At 33.4% G+C, this 27,784-nt stretch overlaps 3 protein-coding genes across 4 annotated transcripts; 1 reads left to right on the forward strand and 2 right to left on the reverse strand.

Annotated features, from left to right (window-relative positions):
• The first annotated feature begins 1,191 nt into the window (after nt 1-1,191).
• LOC105108752 (uncharacterized) lies at nt 1,192-6,219 on the forward strand. 2 transcript variants are annotated; one of them, XM_011003194.1, is made up of 6 exons: nt 1,192-1,539; nt 2,375-2,580; nt 2,908-3,190; nt 4,273-4,380; nt 5,379-5,620; nt 5,722-6,219. In XM_011003194.1, exons 1-6 carry the CDS (start codon nt 1,312-1,314, stop codon nt 5,837-5,839), a joined length of 1,185 nt encoding a protein of 394 aa, XP_011001496.1. In that variant the 5' UTR covers nt 1,192-1,311; the 3' UTR covers nt 5,840-6,219. The 2 variants fall into 2 exon arrangements, with proteins under 2 accessions (XP_011001496.1, XP_011001502.1); XM_011003200.1 differs by having other exon boundaries at nt 1,455-1,543.
• Nucleotides 6,220-9,490: 3,271 nt separating this feature from the next.
• On the reverse strand, nt 9,491-11,277 carry LOC105108766 (thioredoxin domain-containing protein 9 homolog). Its single transcript, XM_011003213.1, has 3 exons — nt 10,871-11,277; nt 10,174-10,332; nt 9,491-10,077 (listed from the first exon to the last, which is right to left on the reverse strand). The coding sequence occupies exons 1-3, from the start codon at nt 11,168-11,170 to the stop codon at nt 9,895-9,897; spliced, it is 642 nt and encodes a 213-aa protein (XP_011001515.1). The 5' UTR covers nt 11,171-11,277; the 3' UTR covers nt 9,491-9,894.
• A 2,492-nt stretch (nt 11,278-13,769) lies between these two features.
• Nucleotides 13,770-19,850, reverse strand: LOC105108772 (transducin family protein / WD-40 repeat family protein). Its single transcript, XM_011003224.1, has 10 exons — nt 19,646-19,850; nt 19,075-19,141; nt 18,634-18,887; nt 17,621-18,224; nt 16,485-17,138; nt 15,578-16,018; nt 14,768-14,962; nt 14,523-14,579; nt 14,124-14,186; nt 13,770-14,024 (listed from the first exon to the last, which is right to left on the reverse strand). The coding sequence occupies exons 1-10, from the start codon at nt 19,690-19,692 to the stop codon at nt 13,941-13,943; spliced, it is 2,466 nt and encodes an 821-aa protein (XP_011001526.1). The 5' UTR covers nt 19,693-19,850; the 3' UTR covers nt 13,770-13,940.
• Between the last annotated feature and the right edge of the window lie 7,934 nt (nt 19,851-27,784).

Consider the following 27,784-nt stretch of genomic DNA (forward strand, 5'->3'; position numbering starts at 1 on the left):
GCAATTGTGTTGATGCTGTACTAACTACATGCTGATTCATCGAATTTGCCGTCTTGACGATGAAACCATGGAAACTTTATCTCCAAACAGAGCGACATAAAACTCGTAAAGTGGGATTCGATTAACTAAAATACAATTAGATGAAGGCATATTTCTCTCTCTTTTTTTAATATAGATACTTAGGCTGGTTTAAATATATATTAATTAATTTTATAAATTTATAAATTAAAAATTAATAATCATATAAATTTTTAATAACTTTAAAATTTATTAGACATGAACAGGTTATTTTTAAAAAATAAATTTAAAACTTGATTAATTAAATTGTTTTTTTAAAATTTAATTTTTTTTATTTAATTTGATATTGTTGAATGTTTTAAGAATTTATTTTATATGTTGGTTTAGTATGTTCATATAAATAATATTTTTAGTATATCATAGAGCATATTAATCATTTTATATATTTTAAATACAATAAAAAACTCAACAAAACACTATTTAAATATTTACAAGCATTACATAATATTTCTACTTCATAAAAAGGTAACCACATTAAAGCATGATATAATGAATAATATCACAGATACTCTCAATGATTACCCAGAACTGTCACCTTATTTTTAAGTCTTAAGAAGGTTTTTATTTTCTGACCTGGAACAGGATTAGGTTTTCCTTTCCCAGTTGATTTATACATTTTTCTAACTCGTACAAGTAAGGTAAAAAAAGGGAGTTGCTAAACGTATCCATCTATTTTATCTGCATGTACTTGCTGTCCCGTGTTAGTTAGTGATTGATTGAGAAGAAAAAAATATATTGAGACAATATCTTATTTTAAAAAAATTATTTTTAATAAAAAAAATAAAAAAATATATTGAGATAATATTTTTTAAAAAATAAAAGATAAAAAAATTAAAATTTTTTAATAAAAAAATTAAATTATTTTAAAAACACCTGCAAAATATAAAAACAATCTGATTTTTAAAACACCTGCAAAATATAAAAACAATCTTACTCTTTTTTATAGTAGTGGAGAGTGTTTTATCTAAAAAAATTGTATGTTTATTATCATGTATTATATGAATCAGGCAAAAACATATCGAGTCCTGTTTGGATTCTACTAAATTAAGTGCTGACTTTCGTGATATGTTTGCTGATGTGTAACGTCACCTACCGTTTCTCTTGCCTTATACTTTTTGTCCGCTTCGAAGAAATATTGTGGCTCCAAATTTTCACTTTCCGTAGATAGAGAAAGAGGAGAGAAAAGAAGAGGTAGAAGGAGAAGGGAAAGATATCTAAAAAGGTTGCGTTTTAATGGCAACCTTCCTCTCCTCTTCTTCTCTTCCTCTTCCTCTGCTCTTCTCCTCTAATCACTATCCACACCAGTCGCCGCCATCTTTCTCTCTCTCCTTCCCCTTCTCTCACCCTCTTCGCGCCACTATTACTGCAAATTCTAGAAAAATCAAAACCCTAATCCTTGCTTCGCATGCTTCAGATTCTTCCTTCGATGGATTCGAGTTTAATCGAGAGTCTGCTGATAAGGTTGGTTAGTATCTCTATTTTCCATCCTTTTCCTTTTCTCTTTCAATTGGACTGGATTGGACTTTGTTTTTTATAATGGGTGTTATTTTTATAGAATTAATTAGTTTTTTTTTATGGATTTGATGATAGTTGATGGGATTTGTGGAGTTTAGGTTTAATTGAGCCTCTGAACTTGTTGAATTGTTGGGGATTAGGTTTAAGGCGAAACTACTGAATTTGATACTGTTGGCTTTGTTTGAATACATGAGTGCTTTAATGAATGAAATTATGAAACAAATGGATTGTGATAGGATTTGGGATGTAAATATGGCGCGCTTGCTTAAAATTAGGTAGGATGTTAGCTGCTGGTATTGAATTTTGGCTAAATGTAAGATTTGAAGTGAACTGAGTTGTGTAACATTTAAAAGTTTTTATAGGGCAGGGAGAGCAAGTAAGAACTACTATAGATAATTCATCAGATGAAAGCTGTTTTTGTGGAATGAGAGTGTACATCGTGAATTTTCAATGATAAACTGGTTTGTTTTCATTTTGCAATATGAGCTGGGTCTATAAATTACATCTGTTTGTCTTCCATGTGACGAAGTTTGCATTTGGTTTATGATTTTGTTTGCTACGCTCTATGCAACTACTGTTTCATGATTGGTCAATTTATTGCTCATTTTGTTTTACTACCAAGTCGTGGTAGTTTTGTATGTAGACAATAACAAGCAACAGGAAAATCAATTTGCATGTTGAGTTTCAAGATTGTTTGCAGTTGATATTTGATTAATTGTTCAATTTAATTCTTGAAGGGTCATATGATATTCGTAGTGATTAAGAGTGTATATTCTTGCAGAAATCTGTTCTCTCAGATTTGATACAAGAGATAGAGCCACTAGATGTGAGCCTTATCCAGAAAGACGTTTCACCTACAACATTGGATGCTATGAAGAGGACCATCTCAGGCATGTTGGGCTTACTTCCATCAGACCGGTTTCAAGTATTTATCGAGGCTTGGTGGGAATCTCTCTCAAAGTTATTGGTCTCTTCAATGATGACAGGGTATGATCAGTTTTCTTATACTACTAAATATTTCTATTCTCTGATGCCAGTAGGGATTGATATCATTTTGGTAATTGTTTTTCAATGCATTGTTTTTGTCATGTAGCTTATTTAGGAAGGTTGTTATTTGTCTAGGCCCATTTAATATCACATGATCAAAAGGGAAAATAAGTATTTGTGCAATTAATTCTTTGATGGTTAGTTGTTTGAACACTTTATGCAAGACATGATGTTTTGAGAAGCCTGCCTTTAGTTTATTCATTTTTTACAATCAGTGTTATGTAACACAGTAGATATTCATGAATTGTTTTTCTCCTTGAATTTCAGGTATACGCTGCGGAATGCTGAGTACAGGCTTTGCCTTGAAAGAAACCTTGATATGCACGAAAAAGATCCTGAAAAGCAAGTGCAAGAAAATTCAAGAAATGAACTTCAAAGGACGGCGCTAGAAAGTGAAAAAACAAATCAAAGTTTTGGAAAGGATACTGAATTTGAAAAAACCATGGAAGACCCATCCAATAACATTGATCTCCAAGGCCTTGGTGAAATATCCCCCGAAGCTCAGCAATATATTCTTCGATTGCAATCTTGTTTATCTTCTGTTACAAAGGTATGTGATAGCATTCTAGAACTCCCTTGGAACGCAGACAAGTCGTAGTTTATTTCGTCATAATTTTGAGATGATAAATAATGGTTAAGAATGTCCCACACGGACCTGGATGCTAGTTTGTTGGTAGCATGGTAGCAGAATATGACTTACTTGGATGTCCAATAGGGGTGTCACAAAGGATGCAGCCTTATGGAATGGGAGGGTGTTTTCTTAGGAATCGTCAGATTGTTGAAACGAAAAGCGTTGTTGAGTTGAGCTGGAAAGCTTTGTTGAGTGGAATTATATGAGTCAGTTTTAAAGCTAGTCAGATGCGAGTTTATCTGCATTCTTGTGAGTATCATGGGTTTTGGTGCTTTGGATTCCTTATGCGAACACCTTTTGTAAGGTTTTTGACTGCGTTCATGCTGTTTTAATTCTTATGAGGCTTGCATGTAATCTAGTTGATTATGTAAATATCACACATATATGAAACTTTGCATTTCCTTTTTCTAAAGTATCCTGAAGCCATACATGTCTTTCTATACACACATCTTTCTCATTTCAAGAAGAGATGTGCTGTAATTTAGGAGAGAAGATGTTCTATTTCCAATGATAGTAGTTTTCTGTAGTCCTGTACTTTTTGATAATCATGTAACGTATCTTCTTTGCCACCATGTCCACATAGGTGAGAGAGTGATTACATTTCTGACTCCGGAGTTAAATGTCTTTAGTGGCAATACTCCATGGTTATTATGAGAGTTTGATTGATGTGATTGAATGCTATTAGAAACAATTGAGTGTTTGCATGTATTACTGTTTTGTTTTTTCCCCATTTTATAACTTATTTTTCTCATCTCAACATCCTATCTGGTGTTCTACCTTTAATTTGTTAATTTTCAGAGACATGCTCAGCATGTTTAAATTCCCACCCTCTTTTGCTTGGAATTAGAATATCGATTCCAGATAGGTGCTCTTGGTGCACAGAAACTGGCCCAATAAAACCACCTGACCATAAAACCAAAAAACAGAAAATTGTTTTTCTTTGCTGCTTTATCCATATGTTTTATTCAGGATGTATTCTTACCTTTCCTTGTCTGTTAAAGGAACTACATGACGTTAAGAGGAAAAGTGCTGCTCTTCAAATGCAACAATTTGTTGGTGAAGAAAAGAATGATTTACTGGACTACTTAAGGTCACTACAACCAGAAAAGGTAATAATTATTCCAAGCTTATTTTCCTACAGAAAATCTTTAGAATTTTGCCTAATATTTTCTAATCACTGTATGCTTTACATGAAATGATCTCCACTATCAGAAGCTGTATGCTTCACATAAGATGATTTCCACTATCAGATGCAGTGATTGCATGCTTTGTATCAAACTGGTTGTTGACAGGGTTTAATGCTCTTAGTAAAGTACCAGTGAGGTCTTGCTGTTGTTTATAATGTTTGAAAAAACTTGCAAATGGCTCAGCACATGAAAGTGGTGATTCTATATGACAATCCTTTCTGATATGTAAAATTTCTTGATGTTCCTGGTTTTTCATCAGAATAAGCTAAGAAAGTTTTCTTTGATAACTGTTCCAATAGTTAGCAGTTTTAATATTCAATGTCTTTCTTTCTTTTTTACCATCTTCTTTTGCCACTGTACCGAGTGTAAAGCTATTTTTATTGTCTAGCATCCAGTTTTATTTTCTTAATGTCAGTCCTGTTTCCGAGAATTTGATGTGCAATGATATTTTATTTTTTGGTTCTTCCCCCAAGTGTTTGGTAAGGCGTTTTTCAGTAGACATAATGTTGCCCATAGATTTTAAAGCCACAAACATCTCTCTGATCCTGCAATTCCTTACACTAATTTCAATGTTCATAACCCCACTTTTAACTCTAATTATGTTGGGGTGTGTGTGTGTGTGTGTGTAAAGTGTAGATTTACAGCTTTTGGTTTAACATTGTCCCTACTAGTGCAATCTTAACTGTAGCTACATGTTCCTACACGAGTTTTTATATTTTCAAAGTGTTCATATGAATCTGCTATGAGAACAACGTTACGAAGATTTTTTTTTGTTCTTTGATAACCACTGGAGCACAGGTGTTCTTTCTACTTGTGTTTAGCCGAGTTCTTAAATTATATATAATATAAGACCAGCTCAAGCAATGAACTGCTTGACTTATTTTAGATATGCTGCTAATATATGGTTTTAACATGAACAGGTTGCTGAGTTATCAGAACCCACATCCCCTGAATTAAAAGAAACCATTCATTCTGTGGTCCATGGCCTTCTTGCAACCCTTTCTCCTAAGATGCATTCCAAGACTCCTCCGCAATCAGATAACACATCAACTGGATCACTAAATATTGGAGGTGATTGTGCTGAACTTGTGGAGAACACCTCACTTCATTTCCAGCCCCTCATTTCATTGACTAGGGACTATCTGGCGCGTCTACTTTTCTGGTTAGGCTTTCTCATTGAACTCTTTTTTCACGATGCTTGCATTTCCCCCCTGGCAACAGATTTTAATACACTACTACATCCGTTGTCTTTTATTCTTCAAGGTGTATGCTTTTGGGGCACTACCTTCGAGGTCTTGAGCACCGAATGGAGCTGATGGAACTTCTATCCTTGACAAGCCATGAAGAAAATGATCCCTGTGAAGATGAGCAAGTTGCTTGAAGGTGCTTTCTTTCAGATGCTTCGGATTGTAAATATTCAAAATTTGTTTTTCAACATGAAGAGGCTGGAAGTGAGATGCAAGTATAGTCCAATTGAGCTCCTGGGGATAGATAGTTTCCTTACGTGTAATAGAATACCTTATTATATTTCAGCAGTATATTATCTCGTCCTTTTCCTTTTCCGTCCGATTATCACCACACACGTGCACAAAGGAGGAACCTGTGCGTTTTTACTTTCATTTATGTTTTTAGCTAGTGCTGTTAGCATTGCAATTTTTTTCAAACGTTGTTGCAGGTGTGAGTATTTCCAAGGAATGATCATAAGTAGGTCATTTACCAGTAAATGTGGAGGGGAGAAATCAAAATTTCTTCACACTTGTTGCAAGCTGTGGTTTTCATAACCTCTGGTTATTGAGCCGAGGATTTGTAATTGCCTTTCACCCTCTCTTTTCTGTTTAATTACACACACACACGAAAAATGCAGGGCTCTTGTTCTATGTAGGGCCAAGCATCCATATTTAATATTTCACCTGCTCTGTTAATCCACATATCAACATATGATATTTTCATTCCTTTCATAGCTTGACATGCAAAATTAAGTAATTTGACAGCCCTACCATTTGTTTTAACTGTCATATGCACGAGCGTTGTTCTGGTCTAAGCAATAACAGTAAGAATATAGAGTAACCGAAGCAATTTCTGTTAGGGTGAAGTAAAGAGAGAAGAAAATACCTGGTGACTAAGGAAGATATAAAGTCTCAAAGAGAGACAGAAGACGTATTTAAGAAAGTGGAGTTAAGGTCGATTTTGATATCAGCGCCATTGCCGGTGGCTGGCCTGAGAAAAAGGTGGGCAGGGTCTTTTTTTTTTTTTTTTTTTCTTTCCCTCCTATAATTATGCTGAAAAGGGTAGTCTTAGGATTTATATCAAGCAAGCAAAAAAATTCAAATGACAAACCCCCGTGTCCAGGTTTTCCACAACATTTTATGTTCTGCTTTTATTGAGAGTGAAAGTCTGATAATTTCGCAAAATAAGGTTTTCGTGAAAATCTAAACCTTTTTTTTTTTTGTCGCAGGAATAACTTAACGCACATATGCAGTCTTGCAGGTAGAGAAGGGAGGAGCGCATGGGTAATGCAGTTTATTTCTGTGTTTTAAAAATGTTTTTGGAAAAATTTAAATTTTTTTTATGTTTTTATTAATTTTAAATTAATATGTTTTTAGGTTTTTTAAATTATTTTGATGTGCTGATGTCAAAAATAATTTTTTAAAAATAAAAAAACATCATTAGCATGCATTTTAACACAAAAAGCTATTTAAAAAACAACAACAACTATATTTCCAAACAGGCTCCTAGTAATGAAGGCAATAGCGACTCAGGTAGCAGCTTGCATACATTTTTAATCCATAAGAAGACTCATTTTGAGTATCAGGTTTTTTCTGAATTAAAAGGCTATAGCCTTGTCGTCTGGTACCAAGTTCAATCTTGTTTGATTATGCTGCAAAGAGTCTCACGGTTTATAGAGACAGAAGGCTTTTTATAATAATTTTTAGATACCAATACATCGCACAGAGATGACATGATTTCATTGCTTGAAAGAAATCCCAGAAACAAATCAAGCATCAACAAAATGCATTATACGTGCAGCATACATGGCCATTTATATAGATCAAAATGACAATTAGATGAGAAAGCACTGGTCAACCAGGCAGCTAAGTAGAATATGTTCTAGACCCTAGGTTGCAAAAGTTCCAGCTCCATAGCATTTGTTGGCATGTAGATATTTTTCACTGAAAGTGCTCCAAATGGTCGTGATTTCTTTAGTTACGCGGTTCTTGTGCACTTTTACTCTGCATCGCCGACGCCTCCCCCACCAGTGCTTATCCCATTTTCCATTCCCATCACGTGAACTCTCAGAATAAATCTCCATGTTTCTGTTTCCTACACCAAAGAAAGAGCTCTGGACTCGCCCAGCAGTTTCAACTAGGCACGCCTGCATAACAATAAAATTAAAAGATTACTCGGCAAAATGGATAAAATGGGGGGACACAAATCGCAAAGTAAATCTTGTATGCAATCAAAGCAAGAAAAATGATGCTGGCAAAAGAATACAGAAAGGGACATCTTATATTTTTGCTTTCGCAGCCATTGTCTCATGAAAGTAAACAATAATAGAGGAACCTTGTCTTTTCTTTTCTCTGTTTTACGATCATTGTTTCCGGGGGACAACAGCCAACATTGAAATTCATTATCAGTTCAAGCTGGCTGACACCATTTTCACAAATAATTCATGTAGCACCATTCTCAGATGATACAAAGATGTTTCTATTCTGTCTATGAAGCATCTAATGCAAGGATCACAAGCATTCAACACGGTTCTCTACTTCATTTGAAAGAAAGGAGGAAAAAGATACGCCTAGTCGTGTATCTAGGTAATCAATAATTCAACTTGATATCAATGAAAAGCGCAGGGTTTTGCTTCCACCAAAACAGTCATATTCAGCTAAAGTCTAGGTGTCGTGATGGAAAAAGAATAAAGCATCCAACCAACTTGCATTACTAGTTAAAACATATAAATACTAAATAGACTGAATTAATGGTCTTCAGCGTTGCTTGATATTACAATACGAAGGACAACTTGTGGAACAACTCTTTATGGCTAAGATTAAAAGGAAATGTAAAATCACCAGACGAACCTAAAACAATAAGATTTACCATTCTAATTCCTATAGATCAGTTTAATATCATTTAATTAATTTTAATGATGACAGCAACACGAAAGTGGAGAATGAGCTTGTAACAGCGAGTAAGAGAATAAAACACTGGCTTCGATTATCATAATAGCCCAACAGATCAATTGGGTTCTGAAAATTTCTAGCCGGTCTGAAGATTCAATAATAATAAGAAATGCTTAGAAGAAGTAGCAACAAAATCTGAACAAGAGAAATGATCACCAAGAAATAGCAAAGTTTTAAATTGAAGAAATTAACTAGCAACTACAGTGAAAAAATTGGAGAGATATCCAAGTTTCAAAGAGGAATTTAATAAAAACCCTACATTCTTTCTCATGGTTCACCTATCACACACGCACATGAAAAATCCTGAACTAGGAGTCTACACGAAAAAAACTCACTACAGGTTATATAATGTCCTGAATTCATTATCCATTGCCAAAAGAACAGAACGAAAACAAAGAAAACACAATAAAAGCCCACAAAGTGGCAAACAAATATGATGCTCCCTTAGAACACGCTCATCGACAGGAGGTTCTGGTCTGAAGAAAGACAAGAATCTAGAATAACCACGAAAGGCTTAAAGGAGAAATTAATTACCTGATGTTAGATGACCGGACTCAGAGAGAAACAGAATGAGAGAGACGTGCTTAAAGGAGTGGAGTGGACAGTGAGGACGTTTCGAATTTTGATAGTAGCGTAATTGCAGATGGCGGGAGATGAAGGCATGGAAGGTAAATAAATCAATATTAATAAAGACTTGTATCAGCATTTGGGCCTGTTAATCTAGACTTTGAGCTGGCCTTTGACTTACAATTACTGGGCTTGCTGTGTGCTTTTAATACTGGACTACAGACCCACTGGAAAAAAGGTGCTCTGCTTGCAAGCATCAGCAGTGAATATATTGCATCTTGCAAATAGGAGCATCAAAGCAAAATATCATACATAATATTAATGCTTTGGTGAATTTCATCTGGAAGCAGAAATTCAGCCAAGACAACAAATAGTACAAGAGTTGACAGCGCCATAATCCCATCCACTGGATGACGCCCAATGACAACATGGATCTCAAAATATGGAATAATCGATAAGGTTTATATCAAATACAAGAATCAAATGACAATGCCACCCCAATATAGCAGCTGAGACTCATAGACTTGTACAACATAAAGCTTAAGGATAGAATATCCGATCTGCTTTCTACAAACCGAACAACACAGCTATGGCAGTCAAATGAGCTGTGGCTCAATTTGCAGATTGTAACACACATGCTCTACGAGACTAGGATTAAAATCTCCTTGTACCAAAATGAGGCTACTATGACTTAATCTGAATCTGAAGAGTCATGACTTTCGCTTTGTCGCACGCTCCTCCTGGTTTGTGCACTTGATTTAGATGAATTTAGAGATGATTCACCCTCGAAAAATATTACTTGAGCTTTAGCCAATCTCTCCTCCAAATCCTCTGTGTTAAACTCATCTGTCCCTCCAAGCTCATCAAATCCCACCTGGACAATAAAAACAGGGCAGTCTAACTTTCAGAACAGCAGAAAAAAGGAGTGAATTTAGTCAACAACACATAGCTATATGCATGCATAACATACCACATAATCATCTACTTTGGCATTCTTTATAAGTGCAAGTGTTGGAAGAACAAGAATCTTGAGTTTCTCAGCCAAAAATGGACTTTTCTCAGCATGAATCTTCACAAAACGTGTCTCTATATGTTGCTTTGCCAGTATACCCATGTGCTTGTCCATCACCTGCAAATGAACTGTAAGCATAAAACTTCTCCTAAATCTCCCATTTTCCCAGTTTATGTAAAGGCAATACTAATATCACTTTCACACGCAAAGTAGCTCATAACATGCCGAATAGCTAGAAAGTAGTTAGGAGTTCTTTAGCATAATTATCAATACAATGTTGGCAAGATCAAGCAATTAAGCGACGGTATTATGTTGCTATTTAAATGAGAACTAACTGCGTAAGCATTTGAATCAGTATATAAAACACAACAGGTAATAGTTCTGGCATCAGGGAACCTCTAACTCTGATTAAGAACAATCCTATTTATAAATTGCCCTTCGCAGCCCATGTCAAGAAACAAAGACTAGCAAAACACTGAACATCCACTCCCATAAAAAAAAAAGTTGCAAAACTTGCTAAATAAAACCCACAAAACTCAAAATTCCAAGATTTTAATTCCTACAAGAACAATGAAATTCCTTAAAACACTAAAACATCAATAAAAAAAATTTCTTTAACTATATAAATGAAAGTGATAATGATTTCCAGTATTACCTTGCAAGGCCAATTGTCGCGATAGAAATGGCAAACGACACGATCACTAGCTTTAACAACAGAGAAGAAATCCTTCTCTGATGGAATCTCAGTGTACTCGCCATGACCTAAAGAGATCCAACGGCTACGCTTCTCCGCCATTTTCTTCATTTGTTGCAAGCGTCTCTCCCTCAATGCCTCTATATCGTCAAGATCGAGACGATCTAAGGCTGCGATCTCTTCGTCGATCTTGTCTTCCACTGCCTTCGCTACAGTAAGTACTTGCTTCTCTATAATCTCTTGAACGTTAGGGTTTGCCATTGTTGGATGATTTCGGGAGATCTCTCTCGCTTGCACGACACGAATTTTTAAAAATGGGAAATTGAAAGAAATGCAAGTGAGATTTTTTGCTCGGACAGCTGCACTTCGGCTAGAAATGGCTTAATGCATACAGTTTTGATCCAGTGTCGGGCTTGGGCCAGGTCCTTCACTTCAAGGTGAGGTCCATTTGACAAGTTCAGACCCACATAATAGCCTCAGTTTTAGAAATTTGGGCTGATCTGAAAGCTTATCTTTTCTATGATGTTTATTTATTTATTTATTAATGGGCTTTGGGTACGAAAGGCCTGTCCAGCAAGGACCCAACTACTATAGAACAGTACAGTCAGTACCTTCTTGGTATGCATATATCTGTCGGTGTCTTTGTTTTAGCCAATCGGCAATCAACAAATCAACCCCTACTACTCTACTAACCTGCCATGTCCATATATAAACGTTACTACTCTCTATATTAACAGTTTATATGAATTGATTTAGTTATATAGATTAATATTTATTTTATTTTTATGTTGCAAAAGCATTTTTAAAAAAATTATAGAAAATTGAGTTTTTAATTTTTTTATATGCTGATATTAAAGATAATTTTTTTAAATACATTATTTTAATATATTTTAAAAAACAATTATCTTTGAATAATTGAATAATTAGCATTGATTCTCGGACTAAAAAGATTCTACATTGATCATCCAATATTTTAATCTAGTTAGAGTATTAATTGAGTTGTAAGGTGCAACTTATTATACTGTATGAGACTATAAAAAATAAAAATAAAAACCTTTTAGTTAAAATATTATTAGTATTACTTTTATTATAGCATATAAGCTTATAATCTCCGACAAAGATAAACGTAAAACATGATTCCAGAGACTAGTAAAAAAAAAAAATTAATTTAATTAATTATAAGAAGAGGGAAAAAACGAGAATCTTGAAATGTAGAGAGATATACCAGTTTAATCATAGCCATTAAAAGCTGAACATATAAAAGACCACATACACATATATATTAAGTTGCTAGCCACAAAATATTTTTTTTTTAGAAATTAATAAATATAATATTTTTTAGATTTATTAAAAATTTATATAATTATTAATTTTTAAATTTTTAAACACATGAAAACTTCAATAATCACATCTAACTTTATCATACCTTGTGAACAATGTGGATTGCAGTGCATGGGAGCGGTGCAATCCATGTTAATTCATGTCTTGCTGCATAGTAATTTTCGTCATATTAAAGAAATAAAATATCATAAGAGGTATAGTTTTATTGATAAAACTCCTAGATTGTTTTTTAGATATTGAAGTCTTATAAATTTTAAAGTTATTAAAGATTTGTATAACTGTTAATTTTAAAACTTGTAAAATTAGTTAAAGTACATACAAGCTATTCTGAATATTCATATTAATTTAAAAAAAATAATAAATATTTTAGTTTACATGTCAAAAAATAAAAATATCATAATTTTACTGTATTTTTCCACAACTCATAAATAATGAATTATATAGTACATTTCAAGTTCAAATTTTAACATACAGTTTTTATAAAAATTTAGAATAACTAAGGTTTTATTTGCTCACATAAATTTATAAAATATATCTTTTATAAGGTAATATTTCCTTGAATCCAAAAAGAAAAATTGCGAGGGAATGGTGTAATCGAAAGTAACTTTTGTCTGGTAGCATATTTTATGTTAAAAACAGCACATGTTTAAAAAATTGAGAGTAAAATGTAGCATCTAAACTCTCCTAGATGTGCTGGCTCCCATCCTACGTACAGTGTATGCATAGCATCTCGTGTTGATGGCTTGATGCCTTTGCTCATTGCATGATGAGCAAAAGCTTCAAATATTCCTTCACTAAGTTGTTGTCATGAGCCCATGATCAGTAATATCACCCTTCTTTCTATATCTTAATATTGTCGAGCTGTCCAGATTCCCTCCATTAAATTAATGGTTTTAAGCTGCCGTAAAGAGTTTTTTTGGCGTGTGAGGGTGTAAGTTTTTTTAAAAAAGAATTTATATAGGATCCATTAAAATAATTATAATAGTATTTGGGATATTATTTCATTGAATGCTTTTCGGTTTCAAATTTATTTTCAAACAAGGTTGTAATAAGTTCTTTGATATTATCAGATGCTTTTTCCACGGTCCTTCATTTATTTCTTAAATTTTATTAATTAGTATAATTAAATAGACAAATCCAAGATGTCTTTTCATTAGAAATCATTCAATATTCAATTGTCATATAATAAAGTGAGAAAAATAAATAAGTCTACATCTCCCAATTTCATGATTGAATCTTAGAATAACTTTGACAACTATTTTTTACATTTATTAACTTATATAATTCTTATTTTATTTTAGTAGAATAATACATGCATCGACTATGCTTGCCCATTTATTTTTCTACGGTGAAAAGAAATTCCTATTCGGCTGGCCCGCAAGCAGCCGAGCTCTAGTTTACTTTATTTTATAACATCAAAATACTTCCAGTTTTTTATAGTTGTGTAAGAAACAATTAAGATGCTGAGATCCCAAATGCGCAAATCAAATCACAGACGCTATAGTGCCTTGGGTTCTTCTGTTAAAAATCATAACCTGGACTGTTTATGCTAGAATTGTTTAATTACACTGGGAAAGGCATATCAAAGATACATTTATAAGCGACTGTTAATATACATTTTCAATCATGGAAAGAATATAAAAGATGTACATTTTCTGTATACAAAAATACACACACACACACACACACATCAACCTCCCATGCTATTGGATGGGCAGGAATCCTGGCTTTTAGAGTATCCTTTGGCATTGTCACAAGATGCTAGCAAATTGATCTGCAAATTTTACCTTAGAATTATAAAATCTTAAAAGGAAAAGGGAAACAGGCAACAAACTTCAAATTACAAAGAATGAAGAGCAAGGCGTGATCATACCTTAACAATTTCATACTTCGAGTTTGGACGCATATGAGCTGCCAATATACTCATGTTGAAATCCTGTGTACAAGGGCATAAAAAACACAATTGAGATTCACTTAATAATTCCACAATGCGCAAGCCTCAGCTTACTAGTTTAACAGTATACCAACCAGAAGAGTGGGGTAGAAACCAAGCAGAGAAAGTAAAAATTGGCAGCTAAAAAAGAACTTTCAGCAACAAGTAAAATAATACTAAATAAAAAAGAACATAGATGTTTAATGAGGTAAAATTCCCACAACAATATATTGCTTAAAATCCAAAAACTGAAAGGGCTGTGAAATTATTTTTTTTCTTTCAAATCTACAGTTCAATGACCAAAATCAAGTTAAGAATTAGTAGCAAAACTAAACTCACCCTAAAAGGATCACCCCTCAAAGATTGCACATACATTGAAGTCCCTGAACCTTTCCCCTGCAAGAAAACAACAAATGCTCATTTTACAAGTTCCAGGAAAATGCGACCCTCCCTAGGCAAATACAATCCAATATCAATAACTCCATAGCATTTCTGTCATTATATATGCTTCCACATCCCAATCAAAAACTGTGTTTAACATTTAAGAGTTTAATATAAAACATTAAATGAAAATATGGATGTACCTCCAAGGATATGTCTCTCAGACGCCTTCCAGTTTGAGCACAGCAAACACGGACCACATGTTCATCACAACTCCCACTTATAATATAATCCCTTCCATTCATGTAGTAGGAACGGGTGTAATTCTGTGAACTTCCTGTAGGCTCTATGTCAAAACTCAAGTGAAGCCTCCCATCAACAGCCAAAAGTTGTCGAACCTGATACATTTCTACTTGTTAATCTCAGGACTACACTAATTTCCTTAAAAGGAGTGACCAGAATTCTATTAAATATCAGAAATAATAATAATAAAATAATAAAAATAATAAAGTCAGTGCGCGAGTTATAATTGAAGGAGGGGAAATGAATATTTAGCAAGTCACCAAGCCCAAATTGCAAAAGGTGCATAAATTAAGCACCAAGAAGTTAGTTGTTAGAATTGCTTGAAATAAAAGAAACATGTCCATAAGTTGAAACCCCGATGAATCACATCTGCGTCCTCATAAATAAATTCTACTCCTCTTATATCAAACATAGTATAATAGACAAGTCATGTAATCATACGCAGTAAGCACTAATTAGATCCCCAGGTAATTGGGGCTCAACCCAAATGCTGATCACCAAAAATACATGGGCTAGCATTACAAGAAAGAGAGGCTTTAGCAAATGGCGTTGTGGAGAAATTTTTTAATTTGTATGTACACCAACACTCAGCTTCATTAAGGGTAGATTCTGCACAAGGGAAAACAATTCATGGGGCCCTAGTTTAACATTCAACTTGATGGAAATGCATCGAGACCACTCAAAATGCAGTAAATTAATTCAAATAATACCTCATTATCAACAGCAGATGCAAGAAGATAGTGATCATCAGGAGAAAAGCACACCATCACATTTCCTCTAGAGCTTGAAGTAGTGTAGCAAGGTCGTATTGGTTTCAGTCTCAAGTCCCACAGTTTGACATCCTGATCAAATGAAGAAGTTGCAAAAATTGATGGGGAATGGTTTGAGAACTTGACAACATTGATATGCTCTCTGTGCATATCAGTGAACACCTGTATGCGCCTTCCACAGTTGATGTCATACAAAGCAACATTTTTTGAGTATCCACTTGCAAGAAATAGTTCGTCGGTGGAGTTAATGTGAACAGATGTCAATTGGTCAAAATCATCAAAGGTGATTGAACCAGCACCTAAATACATGCCTGTAACTGTAGGGGGCAGGTGCTCAATGTCATACAGTTTTAGCGAACCATTATCTGAACCTGCTATGAGCTGACATTTAAAGGGAGAAGAACCAAAACAGAATCAGAAGGGGGCATATGATTAGGAACTTGATAAGCATATGATCAAACGCACTAACAAAAAGTTGACAGATAGAGAACATTAAATGATCATGTTGCCAAAAGGAATTTCATTAGCACGGTAAAATGCTACCTCTAGGAAGCAGTTTGGTCTTGTGAAGCCGCATGCACATTGTTTTAGAAATTGATGTTCTAAGTTGACATGCATGAGCATCATACTGTGCAAATCATCTCAAAAAACTCAACTGAATGCTCTAGAAGTACAGATCAAATTAACTTCATTTCAAAATGGATAATACTTTAAATTAACTATTAACCATTTCTGAAACCAGTTAGCTGTATACAATTACCTAGCTTATTTCTAATTACAAACGATAAGCATCACAGAATGATAAGACACTGTATGTATTCACCGCACTCAATGCAGTATGACATACCTTGGATGGATACTTCTTGAGCCAGCAGAGTCCCAACACACTGTTCATGGCACCAAGTGATGGGACATACCTAACCACTTTCCCATTCTCATGGTTGACCACAACAACTTCACCATCTAGAGTTCCAAACACCATTAGACTAGAAAGAGATGGATGGTACTCAAATTGTCTGGGGCGAAAGCTCCTACTTCCATCATCCAAATCACAGCCTGATACAGAAAGTGAATGCAAGAACGGCCAAGCAGAAGATCCCACCTTGGCAGCACAAAGAGACCGGGTATAAAAGTGTTGTGAGTTTCCATAAGAATAAGAAATCTTTTGATTTTTTGACTGTATATGAGAATGAGTTTCTTTTATTTCACGCTTATGCAAGATACTAACAACACTCTCTTTATGCCTCCGATTGTATGGTAAGTACTCAAAGTATTGTGAAAATGCAACAGCAGCCCTTTCTCTGTCAATCTTTCTGACAGGTACGTTGTCCAAAACTTTCAAATGGGGTAATGAAGCTATCATGTACTCTCTATAATGTTTCTCAAAGCATATTGGTGAGGCATGTCGAGGGATATACTTCAAAGGAACATCTGCAATGTGTCTCCCAAACGAACCAGTAAGGGACTCTTCTCTTTGATTCATTGATGCACCAGAAGAAACCTACCAAAGAAAATTTGAAATTTGATTATTGAGGATTTTAAAAAGAAGAGAGTTGGATGGACACAAGAAAATAGTATAAATTCAATCGATAGTAGACATTTAATAATCCAGCATTATAAAGGAAGGTGGCATCATGCACTACAGGAAGCCTGCACATATAAGCATAAATGACCAGACCCTTTCCCCTTTAAAAAGAAAAGGACAAGAAAAACAAGATATATAATCCATGAAACCTTTACAGTCAAATGCGACCAGGAGAAATGCCAAAAATTAAAAAGAATTACAGGTGAAAAGATACAACAAATCATACTTTGCTAGACTTCCTAAATAGGATTTCATTTGTAATTCAAATGACTCGTATGAATGCCATCAATTGAAAATGAACAGAAAGACACCACTTTCTTAAACGATGAGATGCATCTGCCTCCTCCTGCTGAAATTAGTAGAGACCAGTACATAAGGAAAGTGCACATGTGGATTACCTCATTTTGCAGATTGACCTGCCTGTTCCAACCAGAAGATAAATTGGCCAACATATCCGTATAATCAAATTCCCGCCAATTACTTGAAAAATCAACTTCACTGTCATCAGATGAATCCTCCATCATACTTTGAACTGGTTGATTTATAGCTATATTATTGAATGAAAACAAATTCCCAAATGCCTCATCTGTGCCTGGGTTAAGATATGTTTCTTCCTCAATATCAGAAAACTGTTCTCCAATGTCAGTACAGCTGACTGGCAGACCAACATCAGGTTGGTCCTCCAAATTTCCACCTGAAGATGCTGACAGTGAGGCACCATTGCAGCATGGCCACTTCTGAAACCGAAGTTCTACCAAACAAGAGAGTTTAGAAAGTGCTGAAATAGTTGTCCATAGATTTGCAACTCTTGTCTCACACATTGAGAGGCAAACGAGATTGGGCATGCAAGTAAAACAATCCTCCAGGAAGCTTGTTAGTGAAGTACTAAAATCAAGGTTGAGAGTATGCATTTGCATGAATTTCCCTGCCATGTTCAGCTTCCGGAAATGAGAAGACCTCAAATTCAAAATTTGGCATGCCAAACCTCTCTGCGAGAGCTCCCTAGGTATGAAACTGAAGTTAGTGATAAATAGTAAATCGTATCTACAAAACTATAGTGAAATTCCCAGCTCGTTTAAGAGAAAGAATTCAGAACTCGAGACTATTCTAACAAGAGAATATTTGGTTAGATTCCGAGGTGATGGTAGGGTTTAAGTGTTCTTATCCTGGCCTTTCTCTCAACTGCTGGCTGCTTTAGAATCTTCAGTGGCTACCGGCTTCACATATCTGGCATGCAGGGATTTTGTTTTTTTGGTAAATGAGGGTATTTTAGAGTTTTTTGATTCATTATATTGATGTGGCTTTCCTGATCATTGCAAACAGATGGTGTCCCCTCGGTGCGGTATCAAAGAACTAGTTTTTACACATCAAAACCATAACACAAATAATAAAAATATGCACAACTATATACCGCAAGAAGTCCTTTCCAAATGGTGAATCCTGAAGATCAACTGCTCGAAGCTTTTGATTGAAAGCACGCATCAAAGATAAAGCACATTCTCCATTCAAAGAGCATGATGGTCCATTGCGTATGTCAACTGCTTCAATCTCGGAGGTTTCTATGGTTGCACATACATCAAGAAGCGGAGGAACATCAATATCTTTAAGATGGTCCAAGATGATCTCCAAACTGCATAACTCATTGCAGGACTTTCTAACCTCAGCCTGAACAGTAAAACAATGATCAGTTGACAACTTCTTGTTTCCATCAATAACTAAACTAATCCCTGACTTAACGCAGATAACACTGTGCAAAATCAAACATGACAAAGTTAACACATATCAATTAATATTATTTTATTTCAGGTTTTGTTGAACACACAGGTAAGGTGCAACTCTAGCCCACACTGACCTTAAAGAAACCAGATAGAATTTCTGTATTAGGTAGGATATCACGCCTCTTGCAAGAATCAATGTACCTAAAACCAGAATCAAAATATAAAAGAAATCGGTGAAAATCAAGTGCTTACATTTATAGACAAGAAAAATGGCAATGACTAATTCAATAAGTCGTGACGAGTAATCAATGACTATGCATTCCAGCATCCTTTTATTTTTTCAATGCAAGCAACTTTTCTCCAAATTTCCACATAACCCCACATGAAAACATTACCAAATTTCAATTCTTTCACCACCAATCCTTACGTCTCACTCTGTAACTTATAAAATACAAGGGAAGAAACAAAAGGGCAAAAAAACATTTATGGGTCGAAATTGATTTCTCAATTCAACTAAAAACAGAGTCCTCATTTGTAATCTCCCCCAATTCAGTTCAAAAGAAACAAAAGGTAAAATTTCGTAGCTGAACTCTTTGTATAATCAAATTGGTTCGAGGAATTTCCTTGTTAACATGGAATTCAATGTCTAAAGGGAAAAGGCGTTCAAATTGTAGAAATGAAAAAAAAATTAAAAAAAAAACTTACATTTGTTCGAGGCTTGGGATATTAAAGGATGGGATACCAGTGACCATGATTTAGATTCGGAGTCTCCGGTTATCAACAAAGAAAAGAAATAAACGGAAAAGGAAAAGGAAAAAAAGTATCTCAATGGTAGCAGACGTGATGATGTTTCTTTATAGCTTTACACAGTAGAGCAAATTATGCATAAGCACGGAGACACGTACGTATAGGTTTTATTGAACATTTATTTTGTTCTTTATTTCGGATATGGCCTATTGTTTCTAGAAATATATTGGAGTTCTTAAGGTTTTATTTTTATTTTTTATATTCGTTTGTTATCTTGGACGTCTATAATATAATTTAGATTATGCTTGGTATTTCAATCCAATTGAATTTTTTTAAAAAATTAAATTTATTAATTTTAAATTATTTTTTATTATTTTTTTATATTGGTATCAAAAATAAAATTTTAAAAATACATATATTATTTTAATACATTTTCAAACAAAAAAATATTTTAAAAATCGAATTCCAATATATTTCTAAATAAGCCCTTAATTCCTACCAAACTTGGGATCCATTAATTTTTTTTATTTTTATAATTATTTATTTTGATTAATGTATTAATAAAAAAATGTTGTTTATTGTTAAATATAATAATTCATGGATTATTTTAGAATAAAAATAATAAATATTGGTCTTTTTAAACAAATTCCTATTCCTCTCTTGTTGAGTTAAATAAAAATCTATTTTTTTACACGAATCGGGAAAAAACATTTTTAAAAATTTCTTGGACATATACTCATGTTGTAAATATCATATAATATGCATAATTTCTTATACCTGGCATGGTACCCTGCGACAAACATCACCCGGCTTACCATGCTGTACATCCCAAATTCCCCTACTGTAAGTCAATAAATTTACTGTTCGTATGATATGGTAGGCGAAGCAAGCATTTGTTATTGTTTGATAGTTGTTGATATATATATATATATATATATATATATATATATATATATATATACTTTGGGTGCGTTATGCGTCGAATTAATCAAAGTCTTGGAGGGGTTTGGTGGATCCATCAAACTCCCTCAAAGAGAAGAACGGAGTTGGTCCGTGACCAGTAAAGAAAGCTTAAGACGTATAATTAATGGCTTTTTTAGCACATGCTACCGACTAATGATCTAGACCGTCTATCCTTTTCCTAGCAATGAATTCCCAAAACATTGAACTATTTTAATAGATGATTAGTTAATTTCTTGACTATAAAATCTTATTAATTTTTCTTAGTCAAGATAATTAATAGATTATATATTAGTGTTTGGTACACCAAACTGACTAAAATATATGAGAGATTATTTTTTAAAGGTTTAAAAACTCTAAGATATTTAAGTAAATATATTTTTAAAGGTAAAATGCATAATATAATAAAAATATATATTATAAAAATATATATACAATAAAGAATGAAGCAAATGCATAATATAATAAAAATATATATACAATAAAGAATGAAGTTGTAGCTTTATGAATTTATAAGATATTTATAGTAAAAAAGCTTTGGTTTTTTGTAAAGAAATAGGGTTAAAGTGTCATTTTATTTTTGTAACATCTGATATGAGGAATAAATATATTTTATATATGTATTAATAATTGACGAGGAATAAATATTATATATATATATATATATTTAATTAAACATGACAAGTGATTCTTACACGTTTAAAAATATAGGAACAGTGAGATATAAAATACAGATGTAAAACATGACAAGTCATTCTTATACGTCTAAAAATACAGGAACAGTGAGATATAAAATACAGATGTATTTATGGAGATTGAACTTTTTATTTTAGCTGAACAGAGAGTTCAGCTCTTTTTTTTAGTTGTGCTCAGTAGAGCAGGGCTTGTATCCTCTCCTTGCTTAAGGAAGCTAGGTTTTTTTTTTGGCTGAACTTAATTATACCGGGTTTGATAATTTACTAGATTTATATTATATCTAGCTTAATAGATTAAGAAACCCTAAATATATTAGATTTAATAATTTATTAGATCCACCTTGCTCTTGACTTCGACTAAACTCGAATACATTAAATTTAACAACTTTCAGACTAAATCCAAGTATAAAAGAGTTTGGTATGACAGGGCGATTGCCCTATAGTGCTAGCGTTTGACCATATAATTAGGGAGCCAGAGAGCCACACAATCATTGAGTCATACATCCACAGTAATCCCTGCTCCATCACTTGAAATCTTGACGTCGGAAAGATAGCACCACAATCTTTAGCCCAATACAAGTGATGTGTCATCTACAGTGTCAAACTGCGGTGATGACTATTGATTTTAATCTGGCCACCTATAGTGATAAGGAAATCATCAGAAAATTGACCCTTTTCTTGAAATACCTCATGAATAAGTTAAAATTGTATAATTTATGTAAATTTTAAAATTTAAGAATTAAAATGTATCTGTTATGAAATTTATAGTATATCGTCCATGATGTCTTTTTTATTTTAATCTGTCTTTTTTTAAATTCTATTACTACTTTTGTATAATTTAAATTCTATACATTATTTTTTATTATATCTTTCTGTCAAATTCAATCAGAGATGCAAGCGACGCTTACCGATTGAAACATTTATGATTATGAAATAAATGCAAAATTCAATAAACTACAAAAATAAAAATACTAAAAAATAACGAGGACCAAAACTAAATAATTAGAAAAATTACAGCAAGACAGACAGCTCATTAAAAGAATTCTTCATCTACAATTACCCGCCCACCTCCCCGATCTTTCACTGCGGCCTGTCACTTTTTTATTGGGCTTCCGTTTTCCTTCCTGTTTTGGATCCGTTTTGCCAAGAAGCTTCGAACTACAAGCCCAAAACACCGGGCACAACCACTTCATCTCTCGCGGGCCTATCTCTTGGACCGTTCGTATCAGTGCTTGATGGAGAGGAGCACATAATGTGAGTCGAAGCCCATTCCACAGCCATCTTTCTTTTCAGTCCCATAACTCTACTTGGGCCAGGCAAGGCAGGCACGGTTTCTTATCTAAACTAACAGATACCCATAAACATGTCTAATGGGCCATGTGCATTAAAGCATGCAGGCCCGAAAAAATACATTCGGCTTCGGGTATGGGTAATCCACTTCAGAAATAAAAACTTTATACCCTATTAATACACTTTATTTCCCTAGAAAACATTTAACATATAGGGAGTTGATTGCACAAACTTTCTAACATAGAGAGCTCACATGTCTGGAAGCACAGGATCGTTTAGAAGATGAATAGCTATTCTAATTTGGTATACTTTAATGAAACCGTCTATATGATATTGAAGATATCACGAAGATTGAATTTGAGTGAATTTACAGAATGGATTCCCTTTTAATTAGTTGTTTTGATTCTTTAAAACAATTTAATAGATTTAGTAGATTTTTTAGGTTAGGAGGGTCCAATAATTATATATCAAACCTATCTAATTTTTACAATATGATGATTTGCTATTCATGATTTATTTATAACTATTATTTTTTTTGTTTTGAGGTCAATATGAACGATAGAGTTCGTCCAACAATAAACCTAACGTGAATTAATTATATAGCTATGGCACAAATTAAAGTGTTTTTTTTTTTTTTACAACATCAAGGGTCTATAAATTATTTTTAGGGCATTGGACGCGCGGGGCAAGAATTTTAAATGGAGGGTAAATGATTAAATTAATGGGTCGGTCATCCTGCTCATTGCGATGTAGATCTATATCTGGTGAGTATACTTTAAAAATATATTTTGGACGTGGACGCTTTCGTCCATGTTTTTTTTTAAAAAAATAAAAATAAAAATTACTTATAATAAGCACAATTTTTAGCAATGAAATTATTTTGTTCTGACGGAAAATATTGATTAAAAACAAAAATAATAAAAATACCAATGAATCATGGACCAAGAACATTATTTAAAAATACATAAATTACAGTAGACATAAATAAATTACTTGATTAAATTTGTCGATAAACGTCATCGTCATCGTCATCTATCCACCAAATATCTCTCTACTTGGGATTTGCTCTGCGCACCATCCTCCTCTTTCCAGTGCTTCTTCAACCGGGAAGCTAAGACACTATGTCTCATCCTCAGGCTCATCCACAATCATCACTCCTCGAGGTGCATTTTAAGTAGGATCATCTTCTTGAAAGAAAGCCAAGTTCCCATGGTCATCTTCTTCCACACAGTCAAATACTTAATTTCTCGTTAAATTCAGCAGCCTCTAATACCATGTTGCTTGAGTTCCGACGCATCGTAATATCCAAGCACATCAGCTCTTTACTTACACTTTTCATTTTCCCTGCACACTTGTCAAATGAGTTTAGCATAGGAGGAGGAGACCTCACATGCCCAACTACTGTAGTCCGAATTTTAACAATTAAACCATCCAGTTCTTTCAAACCCTGATCACATGCGTGTATTTATTATCAAAATGTTGGTTTTCCAATCCCTATTTACTTTCTCGAAGACCTATATAATATCAGTACCATCATCGGAGCTTTGCACTATCTACGATAAAAGTCAATTAAAATCTTGTTGATTTCTCAATTTAACTAGCAAGTGTCAACGTTCTGCTCCTTTGTGATAAAGAACTTGCAAAGAGTTTAATATTTTTTTTTAAATTACAATAAAAAATATCAATCCAATCACCCGTGATTAAACACATGTAATTAGCATTTTGAACTGACGTTCAAGTATTGGCTATCGAGCAAATAAACTACGTTGACCCCTCGCTCGTTGCTTGCTTAAGTTTTTCCTTCTTTTTTTAAGTTTCCATTTTTTTTTTTGCAATAGCAAAATGAGAGGGGACTGCAAACCTAGGTCGCATAACTTAACAAAATTTCTAAAACCCTCAAGTCTCAACAAATCTAAAAGGCAGCTCACCGATAATTATCATCCTAGCAGGTGCTTTCCTACGTACGTGCTTTTTAAATATATTTTTTGCATGGGAGCCTGGAAGGATTGTGATTTTAGAGTAAACCAGGAAGCAGACACCAACAGAAGAAAAAAATCGATTTTGAATAAGGGTTTTGTTGTTTTTTTTTCTTTTAATTTATCATGGCTCAAGATCTTCAAAGAAGAAGAAGCAAGAGAAATTTCTACACTTACATCTTGAGAGAATAGAGAACGGGGAGTTCGAGAAGGAATGAATGGTGAGAAATCTAGATTGTGAGAGATCGAGAGATGGGGGCGGCTTCTCTTAGGTCTGTTTGAGAAGCGCGAGAGTTCGGATAGGTCAGGTAGCAAAGAAAAAAATTGGTACTTATAGCTTGGTTGTTTTACATACGATTCATATATACCAGAATATCTATAACATTTGCAAATTTCAAATTAGACCAGGTCAGATACCATGGATGCTGCAGATAACTCGATTTTTATGCTCACCTTCAGCTTTGATTAAGATCACGAAAACTCTTATTGAGTTAACATAGCCACTTGAGAAATATCACTGAAAATAATCTAGTTATATATTTATCTACAAATGAGGTAACCGATATATATAGAGAGAGAGATCTAGGGAGGGAGCGAAGAAAAATAATAGCTAGAAATTAAGCAAATGAAGGCATAAGAAGGCATTCATCGGGCTTGATATTCTAAAAGTTATGGATCATTTTAGTTGCGTAATTAACTATATATTTCTGAGATGGATAGTTAGAAGATTGATGAACAAGATCTTTCCAAGCATTAAGACTTGAATAGACCCTATCAAGAATCCAAGAAAGTTACATGGGGCCAAATTAAGGACCACCCTTAAAGCGGTGTAGTCATAATCCTGCTGCGATGGCAATTGCTAGCTAGCTTCTTTATAAGAGAGTACTGCTCTAATTGCACGGCCCTCACTTTCATCCAACTTTCGTCCAACTAGCCCTCTTCATGTTTACCTCCTCAACTCAATCGCGCGACATGAATAGAATCTTCTGCATCATATATATGCGCACACCCTCTTGAAAGAACCAGGGTTAGCCTGTTCCAAAGACAGCCTCATCGGTTTCGTGTTTTCATGATCATAAGCATGAGTGTCGTTTTATTATCATAAACCAGGTTGGATATTAATTGAAATGATTTTTTTAATGATTTAATTATTTTTTTCATACTAGCTTGATATATTTAGAAGACGTAAACTTTCGTAATCACCATATCGATCAATCCTTAAATTAATGAGCATATAGTCTACAAAAGCATCCATTTGGGATATCATTTAAATAAATTTTTTGATATAGCCACCGGTAAATAATAATGGATTTGTTATAAATCAAGACCCCCAAAAGGCAAAAACAATATCATAATAATAGAAATATACTTAAAATATTTAATTTTTATTTATCTTAGTTTCATCACTTGTCAAAAAAATATTACAGTAAGATAATTTTTGTATTTGATAACGTGTTTAAAGTACTGCTTCTTTATAAAATCCATTTATAATTGAAAAATAGTAAGATAATTTTTTAGAATTATCATCTCAAAAAATGTAAAACATCAATTAATCTTGAAGAAAAAGCAAAAGAATTACCCAAGCACTTGAAAACGCATTATCAAACACAATCTGAAAATTATGAATTTCCCTATTAATCGATCACCGATTTCAAATCAGGATTAATTTCCATACACCATATGTAATTAATAAATTTTAATAATATTCACACGATGATTATATGTGGACAGGCTTGTTGCTCTCAAGTCTCTTGTCACCTTGTGCTTGACAAAGCCTTAACTGGATAAAGATGACCATATATATCTTCCAACCTTTTTCAAGTAGAAAAGGCATAAAGTGGCTGCGAGGCTCATCATATCAGAGATCCTGAGCAGACTTCTTTTCATGAAGGTGCATGCTCATCTCTTCTAGCATTTGGAATTTTGACTGCATCAGAGGTGCACGTGCTTTGGAGCGTAAAGAGGAAGGCTATTGTTAGCATGTCGAGAAGATCATCATGGATTTGGGACCCATAGAAGACCATACTCTTGTACCCGTGATTTCTAAATTATCAACCCAAATCTATCATTTATAAATAAAAGGGTTATTTAGTATGTTATGTTGTTAGATTTTTTCTTTAATTTAAGATTTTAGGTTTACAATGGAAATTTTAATTACATGAAAAAATAATTTTAATTGGAGGATTCAAATATTTTAGAAATAAAAATATTTATTTTTAAATTTTAAATTTGTTAATATTTTTATATCTAATTATTTTTATCATAAAAAATAAAAAGTTGTGAATTATTTGACAGGATGATAATTCAGTATGCATTTATATCATCTAAATCTTGTCTTTTAAATAAAAAATAAAAACTAAAAAATCATTTATTTTAAATGATATTAATATATAGAAGTTAAATATTTTAGTATATCTTACGTATCATATGAAATAATAATTATAATAGATATTTATACTTATAAATATAGAAAAATCATATTTTAGTATGAATAATTATTCTAAAATTTTAAAATTATATATATATATATATATATATATATATGTTTCTTTACCGGACCAGGCAAAAAAGAAAACCATTGTAGCAATAAATTGGATTTCATCTTAATAAAGCACGTGGCAATGCAGAACTATTTGTGTTATTAGTGTGTTATAAATGCATGACAGATTTTTTGATGTTCACATTGCAAGCTGCGAGGAGGTGGTCTGTGCAAGACCACGAGTACTAAAGTATATTGGAATCTAAAATGTTGGCCTATCTTTTTCATAATAAACAAAGGTTGTAGAATAAACATCGACTCCTAAATAAATAATATCATGTACTGAAAAGAAATAAAAACATCCAGAAGGGATGCCTTTGTCTCTAAGGAACGACAATTTTTTCACTGTTCACTGCCGTGTCTAAGATGGAAATGGCCCATCAGACCAATTATTATTCAGTTAGTAAATATAATATATACCCCACTTGATATATATATATATAGAGAGAGAGAGAGAGATTCATCAACCAGTGGTCAGATCATCCTTTACTGAGGTGGGTCTTAACAACCTGGTTGAAGAATTTTTTTTATTATCATTATTATGAGTGTACGGTCAACTTAAGTATATTTTAATTAAATTTATAAATTTATAAATTAATAATTATAGCTTAAGTATATTTTAATTAATTTTATAAAT

This window comes from Populus euphratica, unplaced genomic scaffold (genome assembly GCF_000495115.2).
Source record: "Populus euphratica unplaced genomic scaffold, PopEup_1.0 scaffold3.1, whole genome shotgun sequence".
In the NCBI taxonomy this organism is placed as follows: Eukaryota; Viridiplantae; Streptophyta; class Magnoliopsida; order Malpighiales; family Salicaceae; genus Populus; species Populus euphratica.